The 16,016-nt window shown below is 49.8% G+C and overlaps 1 protein-coding gene across 1 annotated transcript in view; it reads right to left on the bottom strand.

Moving 5' to 3' along the window:
- Nucleotides 1–5,603: 5,603 nt before the first annotated feature.
- VIPAS39 (VPS33B interacting protein, apical-basolateral polarity regulator, spe-39 homolog) overlaps nucleotides 5,604–16,016 on the bottom strand; it is a gene marked incomplete at its 5' end in the record, with an annotated part of 12,449 nt that continues 2,036 nt past the window's right edge. The window contains 16 exons of the mRNA XM_008949212.1: nucleotides 5,604–5,624; nucleotides 5,890–5,994; nucleotides 6,300–6,389; nucleotides 6,912–6,998; nucleotides 7,390–7,479; nucleotides 7,833–7,874; nucleotides 8,398–8,532; nucleotides 8,792–8,867; nucleotides 9,426–9,499; nucleotides 9,683–9,710; nucleotides 9,799–9,901; nucleotides 10,348–10,381; nucleotides 11,672–11,764; nucleotides 12,463–12,519; nucleotides 15,140–15,204; nucleotides 15,538–15,576. Of these exons, the coding sequence (XP_008947460.1) occupies nucleotides 5,604–5,624; nucleotides 5,890–5,994; nucleotides 6,300–6,389; nucleotides 6,912–6,998; nucleotides 7,390–7,479; nucleotides 7,833–7,874; nucleotides 8,398–8,532; nucleotides 8,792–8,867; nucleotides 9,426–9,499; nucleotides 9,683–9,710; nucleotides 9,799–9,901; nucleotides 10,348–10,381; nucleotides 11,672–11,764; nucleotides 12,463–12,519; nucleotides 15,140–15,204; nucleotides 15,538–15,576 (1,139 nt within the window). The remainder of the gene's footprint in view (nucleotides 5,625–5,889; nucleotides 5,995–6,299; nucleotides 6,390–6,911; nucleotides 6,999–7,389; nucleotides 7,480–7,832; nucleotides 7,875–8,397; nucleotides 8,533–8,791; nucleotides 8,868–9,425; nucleotides 9,500–9,682; nucleotides 9,711–9,798; nucleotides 9,902–10,347; nucleotides 10,382–11,671; nucleotides 11,765–12,462; nucleotides 12,520–15,139; nucleotides 15,205–15,537; nucleotides 15,577–16,016) is intronic.

The following is a 16,016-nucleotide window of genomic DNA, read 5'->3' as shown; positions in this document are numbered from 1 at the left end:
GGGCCACGCACAGCACGGCTGCGATCGTGGGGCCTGAAGGTCCTGAGTGAGGGAAACTCCGAGGAAGCCGCAGGGAATATCCCACTGCACCATCCATAATGTCGCCATGTAGCATTCTGATCAGAAAAAGAAACAAAAATAGGGCGTATGTGTGACAGTCATCCCTTGCACTCCGTCCCTGTCAGGGTCTAGGTCCCTCCCCACTGCAGGCAGATTCCCTCACACAAAGTCTCTAAAGTCTTTTCCATTCTTCTCCTCTTGCCTCTCCAGCTGGATCCCCACTACTTGTGTGCCCTCCCGTAGCCCTACAACCAACAGCCACCATTGCCTGGGAGTACTGTCGAGGAAGAAACAGGGTTTAGCTGGAAAGGAGGAGGAAGCAGTTCTCTTGGGGGCTCTGCAAACCTGTTTATGAGTGAACAGCCTCGCCCATAGTGGGAAGGCTGCTCACTGGTCAGCTCAGCAGAAGGCCAGGACTGGCCTGAACACAGACGCACCCTCAGGGGTCAGGAGCAAGGGACACAGGTCGCACCCTGCACTCAGAGTCCTCAGGAGATCTACAGCAGCAGCTTAAAAGCGAAACACGAGGCACCGGGTTTGCTTTTTCAACTGTGGTGGTTGCAGGCTGCTTCTTTGCATCTTGTTTCCTGCTCTATCTCGCAGCGATAATCTGAGGTGCAGGCAGGAGTGGGGCTTCAATTCCAGCATTGTGTTTGATCTGGAGCTCCCTAGACTACTTTTGATCATGTTTTCAGATTTGTAGCCACAAGGTCTATAATTTCCTCTAGACAAACAGAAAGCTGAGACTCTAAAGTGTTCCTGTGACTCCAGCAGTTGGGGACTTGGGGAAGTGACCAGCTGTGACAACCTCTGCAATGATGTTTCACAATAAAATTGTGGGAGGCAGCAAGAGGCTCCTGCTTGGCCAGAGAATGCATACTGTGCTTGCCTTGGGAGGTCCCGAACGATGGCAGCACTCCCAGGCTCTGAAAGGACTTGGTCTGTTTTCCCTGAGGAGAGGGATGGTGGTGATGAGGCTGTACACAGCGCAGGGTTTCTGGGTGGCACCCTTGAATGATGGAGCAGACGGGTGGCACATGCAAACAAGAGGCAGCAGAGGAATGTGACATCTGCCCGGGCCACCAGCAGAGCATTGTAACTCAGCACTTGAGGCCCTTCTTCTGCAGGTCTGCTGCAACAAGCAAGGAGAAAGGGACCAAGAACCCACAGAACCAGCACAGGTGACCATGCAGCACCTCTGGGCACCAGCAACGTGGTTACCTGTGCACCGCTCTGCCACATGCAGATGAAACAAGCCATGGATCTCAGGCTGGGACTGCTGGCTGCCTGCCCAAAATGGCAGTGACAGACTTTGGCTGTTGCCCATGACTGTTCCTACATGGCAAAGAGCAGCAGCAGAGGGACACAGAGCAGGCAGCCTCTCTGCCTGGAATAAACAGAGCTCGGCTGCCTGGCCTCACTTTGCACAGGCTGATTTAAAGCCTTTAGCTGAAACAGCTGAGCCTGGGGAATCTGGCTTGTTCTCAAGATCTATAAAAAGCCATTTAATAATCCCTGCTTCCTCTCTGCCCTGAGATGATTAGAAGGAGGATTGTATTGTTCCAAGCATCTCCCTGGAGGACCGTTCTCACCACTTGCCTTGTTTTATATAAGAGTTTATGGGGCAGCTGACAGTTTGTGTGCAAACAGTTGCTGGAGCGCTGCAGGGTGATCTCCTCTCCTAGCTGGGCATTTAGAGCCCAGCAAGAAGCTTGTGTGCTGCAACTGACCCTGCAGCCGTGAAACAAGGAGAGGGACATCTCCATTTCAGCACTGTTGCTCATTTGGGGAGACCTTTCCTCTGTTGGGTGAATATTTAACAACATGGAGTCTCAGTTACTGACCAGGCTCTTGGCAAATGACGATGAGAATTTTGAAGAGCCACAAAAATGGGGAGGACTAAACTAAAACAGGCCTTAAGCAAGATAGCATTCAAAGAATGGGGTTAATAGCTCCATGACACTCAGATGGGACTGGTGAAAAAAAGCAAACAACTAAATTAATTTTTGGTGGACAGGGGGTTTCTACCCAGATAAAGATCCTTTCTACAACAGCGTCCTCTGCTTCTCAATCAAAAACCTGGAGTTTCTGTACCTGCAATATTTTTGGCAGAAAAAACATTATTTAGTGAATTCTGCCTGAAATACTAGGGGAAAAAAAGCACAGTCCCACTTCCAGGGCCAGGCTGGGGATCACTTACGCCGGCTTTCAGAACACTTGGAGGAAACACGGATGCTGGGGCACTGAGCCCAGCTCAGCGTCAGGAGTGCTTAGGCCAGCTGCTTCCCAAGGCGGCCCCCGCCACTAATTCCCTGATTTTCTCAGAGGAAAACTAGTCCGAGTGATTTAAGACTGACTGGCAGTGAGCTTATACAAATGCTGATGATCAGTAACCACGTGTGGGTATAAACAGTAGGTGGGTTTTTGACCATGCAAAGCCAGATGAAAAGCTAACAAACTGTAGCATTGTATAGGAATACCTATATAATGCTTAACTTCATACAGAGCTGCTATGAACTGCACAAGAAACTCCCTACAGAGACCCGCCAGCCTTCCCCAGATGGTGTGGCAGGCACCAGCCCAATCTGGACAGGCAGTGAGCCCAGACACTTGGGGGTGCCCAGCCAGCCCAGCCTGGGCACTGCTGGTGCCACCGCGAGCTCCCGGTTACTGGAGAATCACACACTTGCACCCAGGGAAGCTGGGGGCATGGGCTTCTCCAGAGCTGTCACAGCATCCCCTGGAGCACAGAAGAAAGCAGAAATCAATCACAGGGGAGGACCACCTCCACTGCAGCAGCCTGTTTTTTTTTTTTCTGCTGGGTGCAACTGTACCACCCCAAGAGCCAGCAGCTAGGCTACCAGGAAAAAACTAAGAGGACAGGAATGAAACATGTCTCTATACAGCTCCTGCCTGCACACCTTCACAGTGAAAAGGTGCTCTCAACCAGGTGGTCAGCCTCTTCAATGGGGGCAGATGGGTTGAATTTTCAAAGGAATAATACCAAAACAAATAAACAAATCCCAGAAAACAAACAAAAACATTTTTTTACTTGCATGCAAATTCTGCCCATGACGTACTTTATCTGCTGGACTGTACTGCCTAAAAGCACATCCATGCCAAAAGCACACGAGGCCTAAGACAGGTACTACAGAAGAAACTCATATCCCACTGAGGCCGTACCAAAACCATCTGCATGGGCTGGGCAGGGCCTGCCACATCACTAAAAAATAATAAAAATAAATCCAATGAACACCACCACTGGTATGGCAATTTTAGGTTTACTGCTAACATAACCCCCACTCTTCCCAAACATAAGATGCATTTCCCTGGAAATACTCCTCTTCCTGCCCACACAGAGTGTTCTGGTTTGTGGTAAAACAGCACTGCTCTGTTCAATGATTTTAACTTCTTAGCTAAAACCTCTTTTAAGTAACCGCCTTGTCTAAAGTTAGCAGCATTTTCACAAACTGTCTGGTTTTAGCAGTGATAAGACTTCATGTTTACTTACTGCCAGTCATGGCATAAGAGGAGTATCCAGGACCCATGCATGGAGAACACAAGCATGAAGATTTATTTTATGGCTCCATCAGATTCCTCCTCTGTATGCGTGTTCAGATTCTGTTGCTCCCTGACATAAATCCCAAACAGCAACACCATCACAATTCCTACAACCAAGCAATGTCCTGGCCTAGGGTACGTGGGAGAGCCTGTCAGCAAACCTTACTGCAGCCAACAGCATCCTGGGTTGTCTTTGCATGCTGCCAACAGAATAAGGTGGCCCGTCCTCTGTAAATCCTGAGTGCTGTGTCCAGTTCTGGGCTCCTCAGTACACGAGAGTCACAGACATACCAGAGAGAGTCCAGCAAAGAGCCACGGAGACAACTAAGGGACTGGAGCATCTCTCGTATGAGGAGAGATTGTTGCACCTGGGGAAGGCTCAGGGGGATCTTATCAATGTGTGTCCCTATCTGATGAGAGGGAATAAAGAGACCCAGCCTCATTTCAGTGGTGCCCAGTAGCGACAGGAGGCTGTGGGCACAAATTGAAGTGCGAGTCAAGACAAGACGACACACACACAAAAAAAAAAAGACAGACAAAAAAAACACCTTTTTACTGTGAGTGATGAAATTCAGGAACAGGTTGCCCAGAGCAGCTGTTGTCTCCAGCTGTGGAGATACTGAAAACAGACAGTCCTGATGACCAACTGCCAGTTCCAGGTGACCCTGCTTGAGCAGGATTGGACTAGATAATCAAGAGGTACCTTCCAACCTAAATGATTCTGCGAGGAAAATAAACAAACAAAAAAAATCCCCCCACACCAACAGAAAAAAAAAATTTGATTGCACAGTGCAGCAGGGACGCTGGAACCTAAACCTGCCCTCCAGACTGTTACATCACCACATACAACCTTCACCTTTGTGTGACTACACCTGTGGCAGCAGACTTTTCTACAACGTCAAAATTAACTAATTGAAGGTGTGAAATAAGGTACTGCTGCAAGGAAAGCTACTCTGTGGTGACATGCAGTGTGCTTTTCAGGACATAAGAAAACACCCTGCATAGTCACTTTGTGGGAGGTGTGATAAATTGCTCAGGATTAGCACACAGAGTGACAAAGTGCTCAGTGGAAGAAGGAAACAACCAGCCCAAGGAGAAAGAGAATTTTATTTAAAGAACTGAACTGAGGTCTGGAAGGATGAAGCCAGCAGTTGCCTGAGGAGTTGTGTTTCTCAGAAAGTGCAGTTCAATCCTCTCTGGCATAACACTCAGAGAACAGTGCTGCCAGGGACAGCAGGCTTGTGCCAGCTGAGAGTCCCCCCTTGCTCTCCATCCAACCCAGGCATGGTTCTGACCAGCTCCACAACAGGTGCCTGTTCTTCCCTAATTCAGGGATCTTCCAAGAGCTGCAAGAGTGCCAGCACAAGGACACTGGCAGAGGCTGTTTTTCTGACTCTCTCTCCATGAGTTAACACAACACCTCTATTCCTAGGGTGGGCCAGAACAACAACAACAAAATGGGCTGTCAAGTGCAGCTGGTTCTTTCCCACAACACACTCTTTGATGCAGACAGAACGCAGTCTGGCAGGCTCTACTCCAGCCACAGCCATGTCTGGTGATGCCCCAGCCAGCTGGAATGTTACAGGGACTGGTCAGCACTGTCTGGTGGAGAGACCCGTGAGCACAACTGACCTGTTCCTCTTGCAAGAATAAGTCCAGGCACCACCCAGAGCAAACGTAACCTTGCTGTGCCCAGCAACTTCCCTATGTAAACAAAAATGATGTCTGGCTTGCTGCCAAGTCAAAGAGATTCCAAGAAGAATCAGCCCTGGTGGATCAGGCTGTTTCGCTGGCTATGCTGGAGCGGCTGCGTTCAGCTGGCCCGAATGCCACAGTCCCACAAGCCGCAGACACCCACTGCCCGGACGAACATTGACCATGCAACGAGTAGTAACAGAGTTGCCCTGCTGGCGCTGGGCTGGGATTTGCAGTTTCCTCTTTGGCTGGCAAGGCGACGGGCGGGCAAGCTGCTCCGCGGGTGCTCAGTTCTTCCACCGGATTTGCTGTAAGAGAACCAGACAGGGCACACGCGGCGCTGACACGGAGCCCTCGGCCACCGCCCCAGTGAGTGCCAGTCCCTGGCAGGACACCGATAGCCAGGGCTGCTATTTCAGTCAGCTTCACCCTTCACTCCTACACTGAATGCAACCCCAAACATAAGATGAACTTTTTATCCCCTCTTGAAATCATATAGTACGGCCATGCTGTTAGACCTAACCTATGGCTGTTTCTGAGGAGCCTCTGCAAGGAAAAGTAGGCATTTCTTACCACATTGTTGAGAATGCTGTTTATCTTCTCTTCTTCTGCAGAGCCTCGCTCCACCTTGCATTTATAGGCCATCAGCTGGATGCGATCCTTTAGATCCCTGTATGTCTACATAAACAGCAAAACCACCACCCAGCTGAGTGAAGAGGACACTTCCACAGTTAGATGGTGCCCTGCAGATGAGCAGGGCAATTCTTCAGTCCACCCTCAAGTTCCCACTACAACACAAACACTAGAAGTCACTCGCCTGGCTCGCTTGGTTTCACCAGGAACCATAGGGCTGCTCCCAGGCCACAGGGTTAAACAAACCCCACCAAGGTGCATGGCACCAGCGGCACACAGCAGAGCACAGGAGAGACAGGGAAAAATGCAGGCTCTTGTCCCATCTCTTCACATGCACAGCAAGGACCTACCTCAATGACAACATCATGGCATTTGTATTTGGTGGCAAGGTTCAACCGTGTCTCCACGTCCTCCACCAGGCGCACATACTCCTGCAGCACCTGCAAGGGAAGGAAAAGCATCTCAGCTGCCTTCTGCAGGTACCTCCTGCCTCATTCTCTCATCCCAGTCACAAAACCTATCAAGGGTGCTGGTCATGCAGACTTGACTCCTTCTTAAGGCAAAATGTGACCAGGACAACATTGCTCAGGACCCCGGGGTAGTAAAGCTTTGCTCACAAAGCTCAGAGTCCTAGGCTAGCTCATTCCTATGGGTTGGGTTAACCACTGTCAGCCAGATTAGGCATAAGTGAAGGTAGCAATGCACTTGGGGAGAGAGCTCCCAGACAGCTTTAGGCCTTCTGTCCCTCTTGCAGTCGGACCGAGGGTCCAGCCTTCACTACCACCCACACTTCCTGTTGATGCACGGGGTCACTCAGCTGAGTGCTTCACCCACCTGGCAGAGCTGACAGGCTGTTCTCCAGATAGGAAGCAGCTCACCTGGGGAACTGTTCAACACCCCAAATCCAACAAGTCAAAATCCAACAAAGAGCAGGAGAACGTAAGCAGCAGTTCCTCACTCACCTGCACAGGAGCATTGTTCTTCTGCAGGATCTCCACCACCCGGTGGAAGCCAATAGGGGCCTTCTTCTTGGTGTAGCCCAGCCAGTTCTGAAGTGAGAGCCAAACCCTATGTTAATCCTAAAGGATTAGGAGAATCCCCACACTACAAGAAACTATTTTCCCCAGTACACCACCAGCCACCACATGTACCACTGGCAGAGCCCTTCATGCCGTGGCTGGGCACAGGTTGGCTGTGAACCCTTCAGTAACAGAGCATGAGGGCACCCCCCTTCTCCGACCCCTTGTTGCTACAGCCAAGCCAGGCCCAGCAGAGACCTTAGGCAGAAGAGGAAGAACATATTGCAATATCCTGCAGCAGAGGTGCTGGGCCGTGCTGATGTATAAACCAATCTGTCCGGCAACTCTAGAGCAAGCCAGCTATCAGTAGTAGATACCAGGACTTGTAACTGAGTCCCCAGCAAGGCTTTCCATAGCTCACCTTGGTGGTGAAGAGGGCATCCACATCACCCCAGGCTCGCAGCTTGGCACGGGCAGCCAGGGCAGTCAGCACATACTGCTTGTCAGGAATCTGTAAGGCAGAAAGCTGCAGTCAGAGCACTAGCACAGCTCAGGAGGCCTGTGTGGGTTGGAGAGGAATGGCATCTGCCCCCAGCCCTGTCAGCACCCACACCAACAGCCAGGCGAAGAGGTGAGATGCTGAGGGAGGCCAGGACCACCAATGCAGAGACCCAGTGAAAGCCTCTACATGGTTCCCACTTGACTTCCTGAGCCACCAGAACTGCCTGCACAAGGAGGATGGTGTGGCCCCACCATATCTCAGTGCTGAGCCCCTCAAACTCCTTCTACCCAGCTCCCTCACATAATACGATTTGGCTGCCCATATTTTCAGCTAGTGCTGCCACAACAGCAGGAAACTCACACCTTAAATGTTTTCTTCAGGTTGGTCGGGCTGCTGAATGTTCCCTAGAGAGAAAAGACAAGTCAGTGCAAACTCAGCAGGGCAGGCCACAGGAGGGGTTCATTTGCCTCACATAGGGTAAATCTCTGCAAGTTTTATTGCTTTTTGCTCACATCAGTGCCACAGGAGGAAACAGCTGGCAAAAGAGAGCAACTATCCCACCCCATCAATGTTTGTTTTCCCCTACATTCTAAACTGGTGCACCTCCAAGACCAGTATCACACATCTCAGCCCCATAGGATTAGGGCCAATTCTGGCTCCTTGGATCCAGAAGTACAAGACAGTGGTTTCTAGGAGGTAACTCCCTGTCAGGCTGTCCCAGGCTGAGTGTCCCATCTTAGAGCACAAAAGAAAACTCCAAATTAGTCCTAGATGGACAACGGGAGCTCTGCTCCTCTACATCTTTCTGAGGGATGAAATACGAACTCCTTCCCCTTCTTTCCTTTACATGCCCCAGCTTAACCACCCCACATATTGAGGGCTACAGTGATCAAATGTGACCCTTCTCTTCTCCCACACCATCCTCACCTCAGCCTCTGTGTAGTGGTAGAAACAGGAATAGAAGAGGGTGGTCACTAGCGGCATGTTGAGAATTGAAGCCTTGCGAGGATATTTCCGAAATAGCTCTGACTGCCCAGCTGTCTCCAAGTGCCGGTCGTTGGCCTGGGGGAACAGGAAGGCAGAGGGTGAACATGAGTCTGACCTAGCTGTGGGGCAGAGACCTGGGGAGAGCAGTGCACAAGCTACGGCCTCAACATGCCATGAAGGCTCAAGTCAGGTATTTCACACGTGTGCAGTTAAACTGCACTAGCCAGGGCAGGCTGGTTAGATCCAAAGTGGTATAAGTTAGGGACAGACAGAGATCTGGCAGATAGTCCTAGTCATCATCTCCTGACCAGCAGGGAATATCCTGACCAGATACCTCAATGATGATCTGTCGCTCCAACAGGGTGTAATGGTCTTGGATGTGGGAGGCATCCTCAGCTGAAAATGGCAGCCTGGCAAGACATGGAGGAAGATGCTGTCAGCAGCTCTTAACACAGTATGCTTAGGAAGATGCTTTTCTCTACAAAGCATGCTCCCCACAGACAGAGATGTGAAGAACACCTCCCATTCTCCCCAGCTTGAGTGGCTAGTAGGTACTCAAGCTCCTGCCCCACTGCTCTCTCCAACTGGCTCTCTCCTAGACAGGCTCCAGAGAAGGAAAAATTACGTGGCATCCCTCACAGAACAATGCAAAGCTGATGCCATCCATTTTCTCAGGAGCTCAGGCACCCAAGCTTTCACCCTCTGCAACCTTAGGGGTCAATGATCAGAAGGTCCCTGAAGCGTCTTTGCCCCCAAGTAAGCAGCAAAGGCTGCTGGAGTGTGCTCACCACTAATTCTTCCTCTCTGGTGTACATTTCTGTCCACAACACCCCACTCCCACTGAGGCAAAACCAACATCACCCCTCAAACTACATAAGCTGTGGCATGTGGACAGAGATCTAATTTTTCTTACTACCACATTCTGTGAAGCACCCACATCCCTTCCACCCTCTTGCATTTTTTCTTACGCCATGCAGCCTTTCAGAAATTCCCTCCGTTTTTCTGCATCCTGGATGTTCAAATGCTCCCTGTAGTGGGACAGCTGGAGGGAGAGGGAAAAGAAGCAGTCTTTTCTCATGGATTTGGGAGATACAGGACTCCAGAGGACAAAATGGGGACGCAAAGCTCTCATCTGAGTACCAGACACCCTGCAGCCAGCATCCCCCTATCCACTACGCTCCCTCTTCACTGAGGAAAGGGAGCTTCTCCTTCTAGGAATACTCACAGCGACTTCCTCAGTCCTGTCTAGGAACCTGCAAAAGGGAATGAGCAAGCATTAACCTGTAGGAAGGTTTCTATCAGTGTGCTCAGCCCCACCAGAAGACTGTGCAAGAGCCTCACCTGAGCAGATCCAGAAGCAACTTCTGCTCACCCGTCTCTTTGAGGAAATGGATCAGATGACACAAGGCCACCTGCCGCAGCTCCAGCTCCCGAAACAGGATCTCTACAGGAAAGAGAGAGTTGTACATGTGGGTAAAGTAAGTTACACCAGCGAGTCAGAGGGGGCTAAGCACAGGGCATGGAGTTGTGAGCCACTGGCAGAACTCAACAACCTTATCCCATCTCAAAGCATAGTCTCAGAGGCTAGAGCACATAAGAGCCCGTTCTCTAGGCTGCCAGCTGAATTCACAGCAGTGTCCCACCCATACAGATTGATTTACGTTCACCTCATCACCACTGCCACCTACTACTGCTTAAAGGTACTCTCTGGGGGCTTTGTTGGCATCACCACCTCCCTTCCTGTGTTACACTTGCTGGAAAAGTATTTTGTGCTGAGTAAAGTAGCAACATTTCAGATGTTTTTTTTGTGACTTGCACCCAGTGAAACAAGTAGCCCCTCTGCCCTTAAATGAAGCATGCTGTAAGAACCCCATCCCCAGCCACACTCACCTCTCCTTAGCGTCCGTTTCAGGAATATCAGGACCTATGAGCACAGAGAGGCAGCTGTCAGCTGACCAAATGAGCCTTCACCACAATTAAGACAGACAAGACAGCAAACTGGTCAAAGCTTGAGGAAGCTTTTGCAAAGGGCCTCTGAATACACAGCTCTGAGAGCCCTGAACCAAGTTCTGCTACCCATTAGACACAGGACAAGCAGCGAGCCAGGGCCACAGCTGCCTGCCTGTCATGGTTACAGGGGCTGGGACCAGTTTATCCTTATGTGGGTAGAACCAAAAACTGTGTATTCTATACCCTCTATGTCAGTGCTCATGGGCTGTTAAGAAAATCATGGGTAGCAGCTGGCCAGGACAGACCTCACACCCCAGGCTACAACAGATAAGGAAGGAGGTCCGGGGAGATGTTAACACCTTCCCACCCAGCAGGAGGAGTCCTCCCTGTTAATGGGCCCATCCATGCCTTGCCCCATGACTCATACAGAGCTCCCCCCAGGAACTGTTTCTGTTTAATGGACCATCAAGGCCCCAATCAACCCATTGTGAGATACTCTGCCCAGGGGGAGGAACCAAGTGCTCCCACCTGGATATAAACTGGGGTTCAGTACAGCACAGGGGGCCTTACCCACTGGATTTCCAGAGGACAAGAGCTACCAGCTTTTTTCTATGAGACCACTGCTTCATCTGGACTGCTACCACCACCCTAACTACAGAATGTCAGGTTGTATTCTGACTCTGTCTGTGGTTTCCCTTTGTATTATTGCATTGATTTTATTTTTTCCTATTAAATTGTATTTCTGACTTGGAGTCTCTCACTGGTTTGCTTTCAAACCATTACACTGCCCAAGCTCCTGCTCTGGAGCTTAGGTAAGTGAGACCAAGATTTACAAAGAAAAACCTTTGCATGAGAGATCCAAAGGCTTAAAAGAACTGGATCAGAGAAGCTCTGACACAGTGCCATTTGCTGCCTGCTTTGGAAGCCAGATAAAACTGGAGAGGCCCCTCAAATCTTTTGCGCTGCTATGTGCATATTAAACCTCAGCATTCAAGAAGTTCTTGCAAAGATCTATAAGGCTGAAGGATCAAGGCCCTTGTTATTAATCTGACACGAATTCTGCAGAACGGCAGGAAAGCCAACAGGAATATAGAACCTCACAGTGTTAAATTTTGACACTTCTCAGTAACTTTGTAGTTTTACGTAAAGAATGAGCTCACATTTTGAAAAATTAGGTGGCAGGCCATGTGACTGCATTCATACAAGCACCCCCTGTGGGGTCACCCAGGAAGTCCCAGACCTATATGGCCCCAGTAGGACTCACAGCTGTAATGACATTCCCATCGTGCCCTGCTACAGCTTCATCCAAGAGAACCAGCTTGTCCTGCAGGGAGCGAAATCTCTCTAGAGAACAGACCTGGAGATAAGAGAGGTATAAGTAGGCACATGGGAAATCAGACAATCCTCAGACTGACCAACCCCCAAGGTACTACCTATTCATCCTCCAGAGTCCTTCAGCAACATGAATAACAGCCCTCCCAACCAGCAGAGAACTGCTCATTTAGCTGAAACCACCTGCTGCACGATCCCTGGGAATCTGTCCACAGGGCCTGCAGAGTTAGTTCTTCTTACTGCCCAGGCTAGGACAGCATACATTGTACATTCAGCACAAACACCCTTGTAACAAGGCAAAGCTTCCCTGCAAACCACGAACTACCAGCCCTGACAGGAGGTGACTCTGCAGTGACTACTGCCCTTTCCATGGAAGAGACCAGAAAAGTAGAGTTGTGAGACTTCCTCCCTTCCTCTCACCCCATAACTGTGGCCTCTCTCAGCCTTGGAGATGTAAAGCGAAACCAGAAGCTCCCTGTGTGCTCACTGCAAACTGAGGCAGCTGAGACTAAGATTCCAGCTGCAGTGTAACCAAGATTGCTTCTGTCTTGCTGCCACCTGGCAAAGCAGCAGACAGGCAGAGCAATGTCCCTGCTAGATGCTGCAAGCAACATGGATCCCTTCCCTGCTCCGAGAACGGCCAGGAGCACAGGGAAGAGTAAAGCAGTTTAGGACCACCCATCTTCTGTCTCTTCCAAGCAGGTGGGAGTTGAAGGTCCTTACCTTGCCTCTCTGCATTCGCCTGACTGTATCTTTGGGGCTCCAATCACTGCTGTAATCCTGCCACAAGAAAAATAAAGAGCTCTTAAGCCTTAAGAGGCCCGATCATGCCAGCAGTCCCCAAGATGCTTTCCACTTGTGCTGGATCAGAGTGATGGCCCACGTGTAGCTTCTCAGACTTATTGTTCAGCTGCTCCAGGGGGATTGTTAGTAGGATGTGTGCCTACAGTGTTTAGGTGTAGTTGCTGGGCCTTCAGACTCTGTGCTGGTGGAGAGGGAAGCTAGAGGCTCAGAGTCTTTCTATTGCTTCAGTAAGGTCCGTCATCCCATCCTTTATAGGAAGTGCATTTCAACAGCTTGTCCTTCTTGGAAATTTGCTTTCCTTTGCCAATGTTGCTTTCAGAAGGACAAACAAAATGCATGCAAAACAGGCAAAACCAAAACTGAGAAGGAAGGGGTCAGTTTCTTGTTATAATCCAGACAGACTTCTGCTGGTCAGCCTTCCACAGCAGTGTGGAGAAAGCAGGGACAACAGCCTCAGGCAGGTGCCTGGCGAATCACACAGGACTAGTACAATGTGACAAGAGCACTGAAGCCTTTAGTGAGAGCATCTTAAGGTATGATGCTACCACTGCCACCACGACCAAAGTTCTTCCCCTGCAGCCACTATTATCTGGAAGCACTGGGTAAAAGTAGTGGTGGTGGCCTGAGCCACTCCTGAACTTAGACTCCAAGAAGGCATCTAAGTCTTTGATAGGCACTTGAACAGCAGTTGTAATTCAGCTTTCTGCCTGAAAGAAGCCAGAGAAAGGGAGTGACCAAAACCACCTCTGAGGACACTGAATTTTAAATTCATTGAAGATTTATTAAAAGTCCAGATCTAAAGGAAAAAAAAAGCTGACCCATTCCTATTAGGGGACCACCGCACATGAGTCTCTCAAGTCAATGTATGTCAACGTGTGTCAAATGTCCCAAGCACCAGGGTCCCCTCCAGCACCTCTGGACAGAGGCAGCTCCTCAGCCTGTCACTATCAGGACAGTGGTTCAAAGCTGCCACCAACTCTCCCTTCTTTGTTCCACCCAACTTACAATACTCCTGTCTGCTTTGAAGGGGCTGCACAATCCCTGTCCTTCCTGCTTCACTGCCTCTGCAGCCACAGAACACAACAGGGCACACTTACTTCTCTTGCTGGGCTTTCAGAAAGTGCTGCCTGTTAGGTCATGGCTAATCAACGTAAACACACCAACCCAGTGAGGATCAGATGGTCAAGGACAGGGAGAAAACCAGTACCCTGATCAGCGCAGTCTGAGTACACTGACTTGGCCACTCCTTGCCATCATCAAATGAAACAGATTAGGTTGTTATTAGTAATTCAAACCCCCAAGACAAGGAAACCAAATAAATTTTCCCAAATACCAGGTAATCCTAAAGTGGCACTGGAATTAGTAGAGATAGGGGAAAGAGAATCCTGGGATGTTTCAAGAGGGTTGTGTAAATGCGTGAGGCTTGTTACGGACGTTTACGGGAAAGACAAAAAGAAGGGAAAGGGAACAGATCAAAATGAACTGGGCAGGAAAAAGCAAGGGAGAATAGGAGGAAAAGGGGTCATAGGGTGCCAGCCAAGTTTAAACAAGTGGCTAGTTATCCTGCCTGCCTGAGCACAGCAACAAATCACTGCAGTCTGTCTTATAGTCTCATTAAATTCTATTTTTAACCACCTTCTGTGTGGGTGGGCTCTCTATTCCAAGTGTGTGTGTTCATAAGAAGACTAATTCAAGCTCAACCAGCCAGGGAGTAGAATAAGCAGCCCAAGTACCAAGAACCAGAATGGGACCATGAACCCTATAGACTCAAGGGTCCAACTGCCAGCAACTGGAAGTGACTGGGGTGTGGGATTCAGCTACAAAAGAATCTGGATGTCTAAGATCAGCTACTGGAGAGACCTGTAGAGTATACGTACATTACATGAGTGGAATTCAACCCTGATCAGATAGAGAGGCGGCTCAGGATGAGGCCTGAGCATTGCGTGTCTCAGTGTCTGTTGGTAAAGGCTTTGCTTTGTGTGAATGCATGTGGGCAGCTGTGCTAGTACTGTGCATGTCTGTATCTGTTGGGAGTATGTGCTCAGTCTCTCAGTCCTGTTACAGGCTGGACATGGGAACATGGAACCACATCTAGTAGGAGGAACCACCCAGGACCCACACCCACTAAGTTCTGCAACACCTAACACTACCTATCTGGGAGAAGAACATTCCTGCCAACCGGAACTCCATCTCTATGCAGCTCTTTCTGTGCTATCGCAGTGACTCATGAACAAGAAACTTAGAAGCCTTTAGATTTTAAAAAATTTAAAAGCACACATGATGACAATATGTCTGACTCAGCAAGAAAGCAGCTTACAGGCAAAGCACTACTTAGAAATCCTGTTCACAAAGACTACTGGGCCATTCATTAGCAGAAGGAGTAACTAAGACCTCCAGCAAAGCTCCCTACTTCTGAGAAAAGCAGAGGACACCTAAACTACTGTTGAGGCTGTACTTTGCAGCTCCCTGTCCTACTCCCAGCATTGCCCTCTGGTGTCCGAAGTCGCGATTGACCACCCCCCTCAAAACCAAAACTAGGAAGTTCTCTTTCTGTCAGAACTCTGATCTCTGCACACTACAAACACAGGCTGCTCACCTTGTACTCAGCCTTCGGTCTGCGCAGCTCTGGAGCATAGTTTTTAACTCCTGTGTCAGAGAGGGCTGAGAGAGAAAGGCAGTAGCACATCTGAGCAGCACATCAAAATCCTCACACATCCACTCCCAAAATCACCCTTTTCGTTGTTTTCATGGTAGAAGAACCAAGCAGCAATACAAAGTTGCTCTGGACCCAACAGTTGCCAGCTGTGCATAAGCAGAGTACCCCAAAATGTCTTGCCAGCTCTTTCACTTCTTGGCTTAATGACCTTCAGACAACCCATGATTCAATTTCCCTTTCTGCAGCAGACAGATGACACTTTCTGGGTTTTTTTTAAACTGCTTTGGTTTACGTAAGTCTGCACACCTCCCAAAACAAGGTGAGGATTCAAAACTTACCATCTGAAAGGGACTGGAAACTCGGAAGTTTGTTTCGCCCTGAAACGAAAGCGAATGCTGGTGAGAGGCTGTCCCCTGAGCAGCCAGGTCTCTGCAGAGGCCGCATGGGCAGAAGCGGCGGCTCTGACAGGGACCTGCCTGGCCTCCGGCTCCTGCGCGGATGAGGAGAAGCTGTCCTGGGCATCACAAACCACCCCAGAGCCTGGCCCCATCTGCCCTTTAGCTCCTGAGGCCAGGAGAGGATAGAGCCTGAACTGACTCACCCACCTGCAGAGCTGAGGCTCAAGCACACAGCACTGCCCGGGCCATGGCAATGCTGACGGGTTTGCTCGGCAGGGCTGTGGCTCGGCTGCCTCTCATTAGCACTGCACCATCAAAGTCAAGAGGAAAACCCACCCCAGAGAAAGACATACAGAGTGAAAGCCAGTTCATCTGGCTGTGAGACAACAGAGCTCAACTCTTGCAAGCCGTGAGCCCCT

Source organism: Merops nubicus, unplaced genomic scaffold, assembly GCF_000691845.1.
Source record: "Merops nubicus isolate BGI_N331 unplaced genomic scaffold, ASM69184v1 scaffold36251, whole genome shotgun sequence".
Lineage (NCBI taxonomy): Eukaryota > Metazoa > Chordata > Aves > Coraciiformes > Meropidae > Merops > Merops nubicus.
The sequence above is the reverse complement of the archived record's forward strand: the minus strand, read 5'-3'. Positions and strand labels throughout refer to the sequence as shown.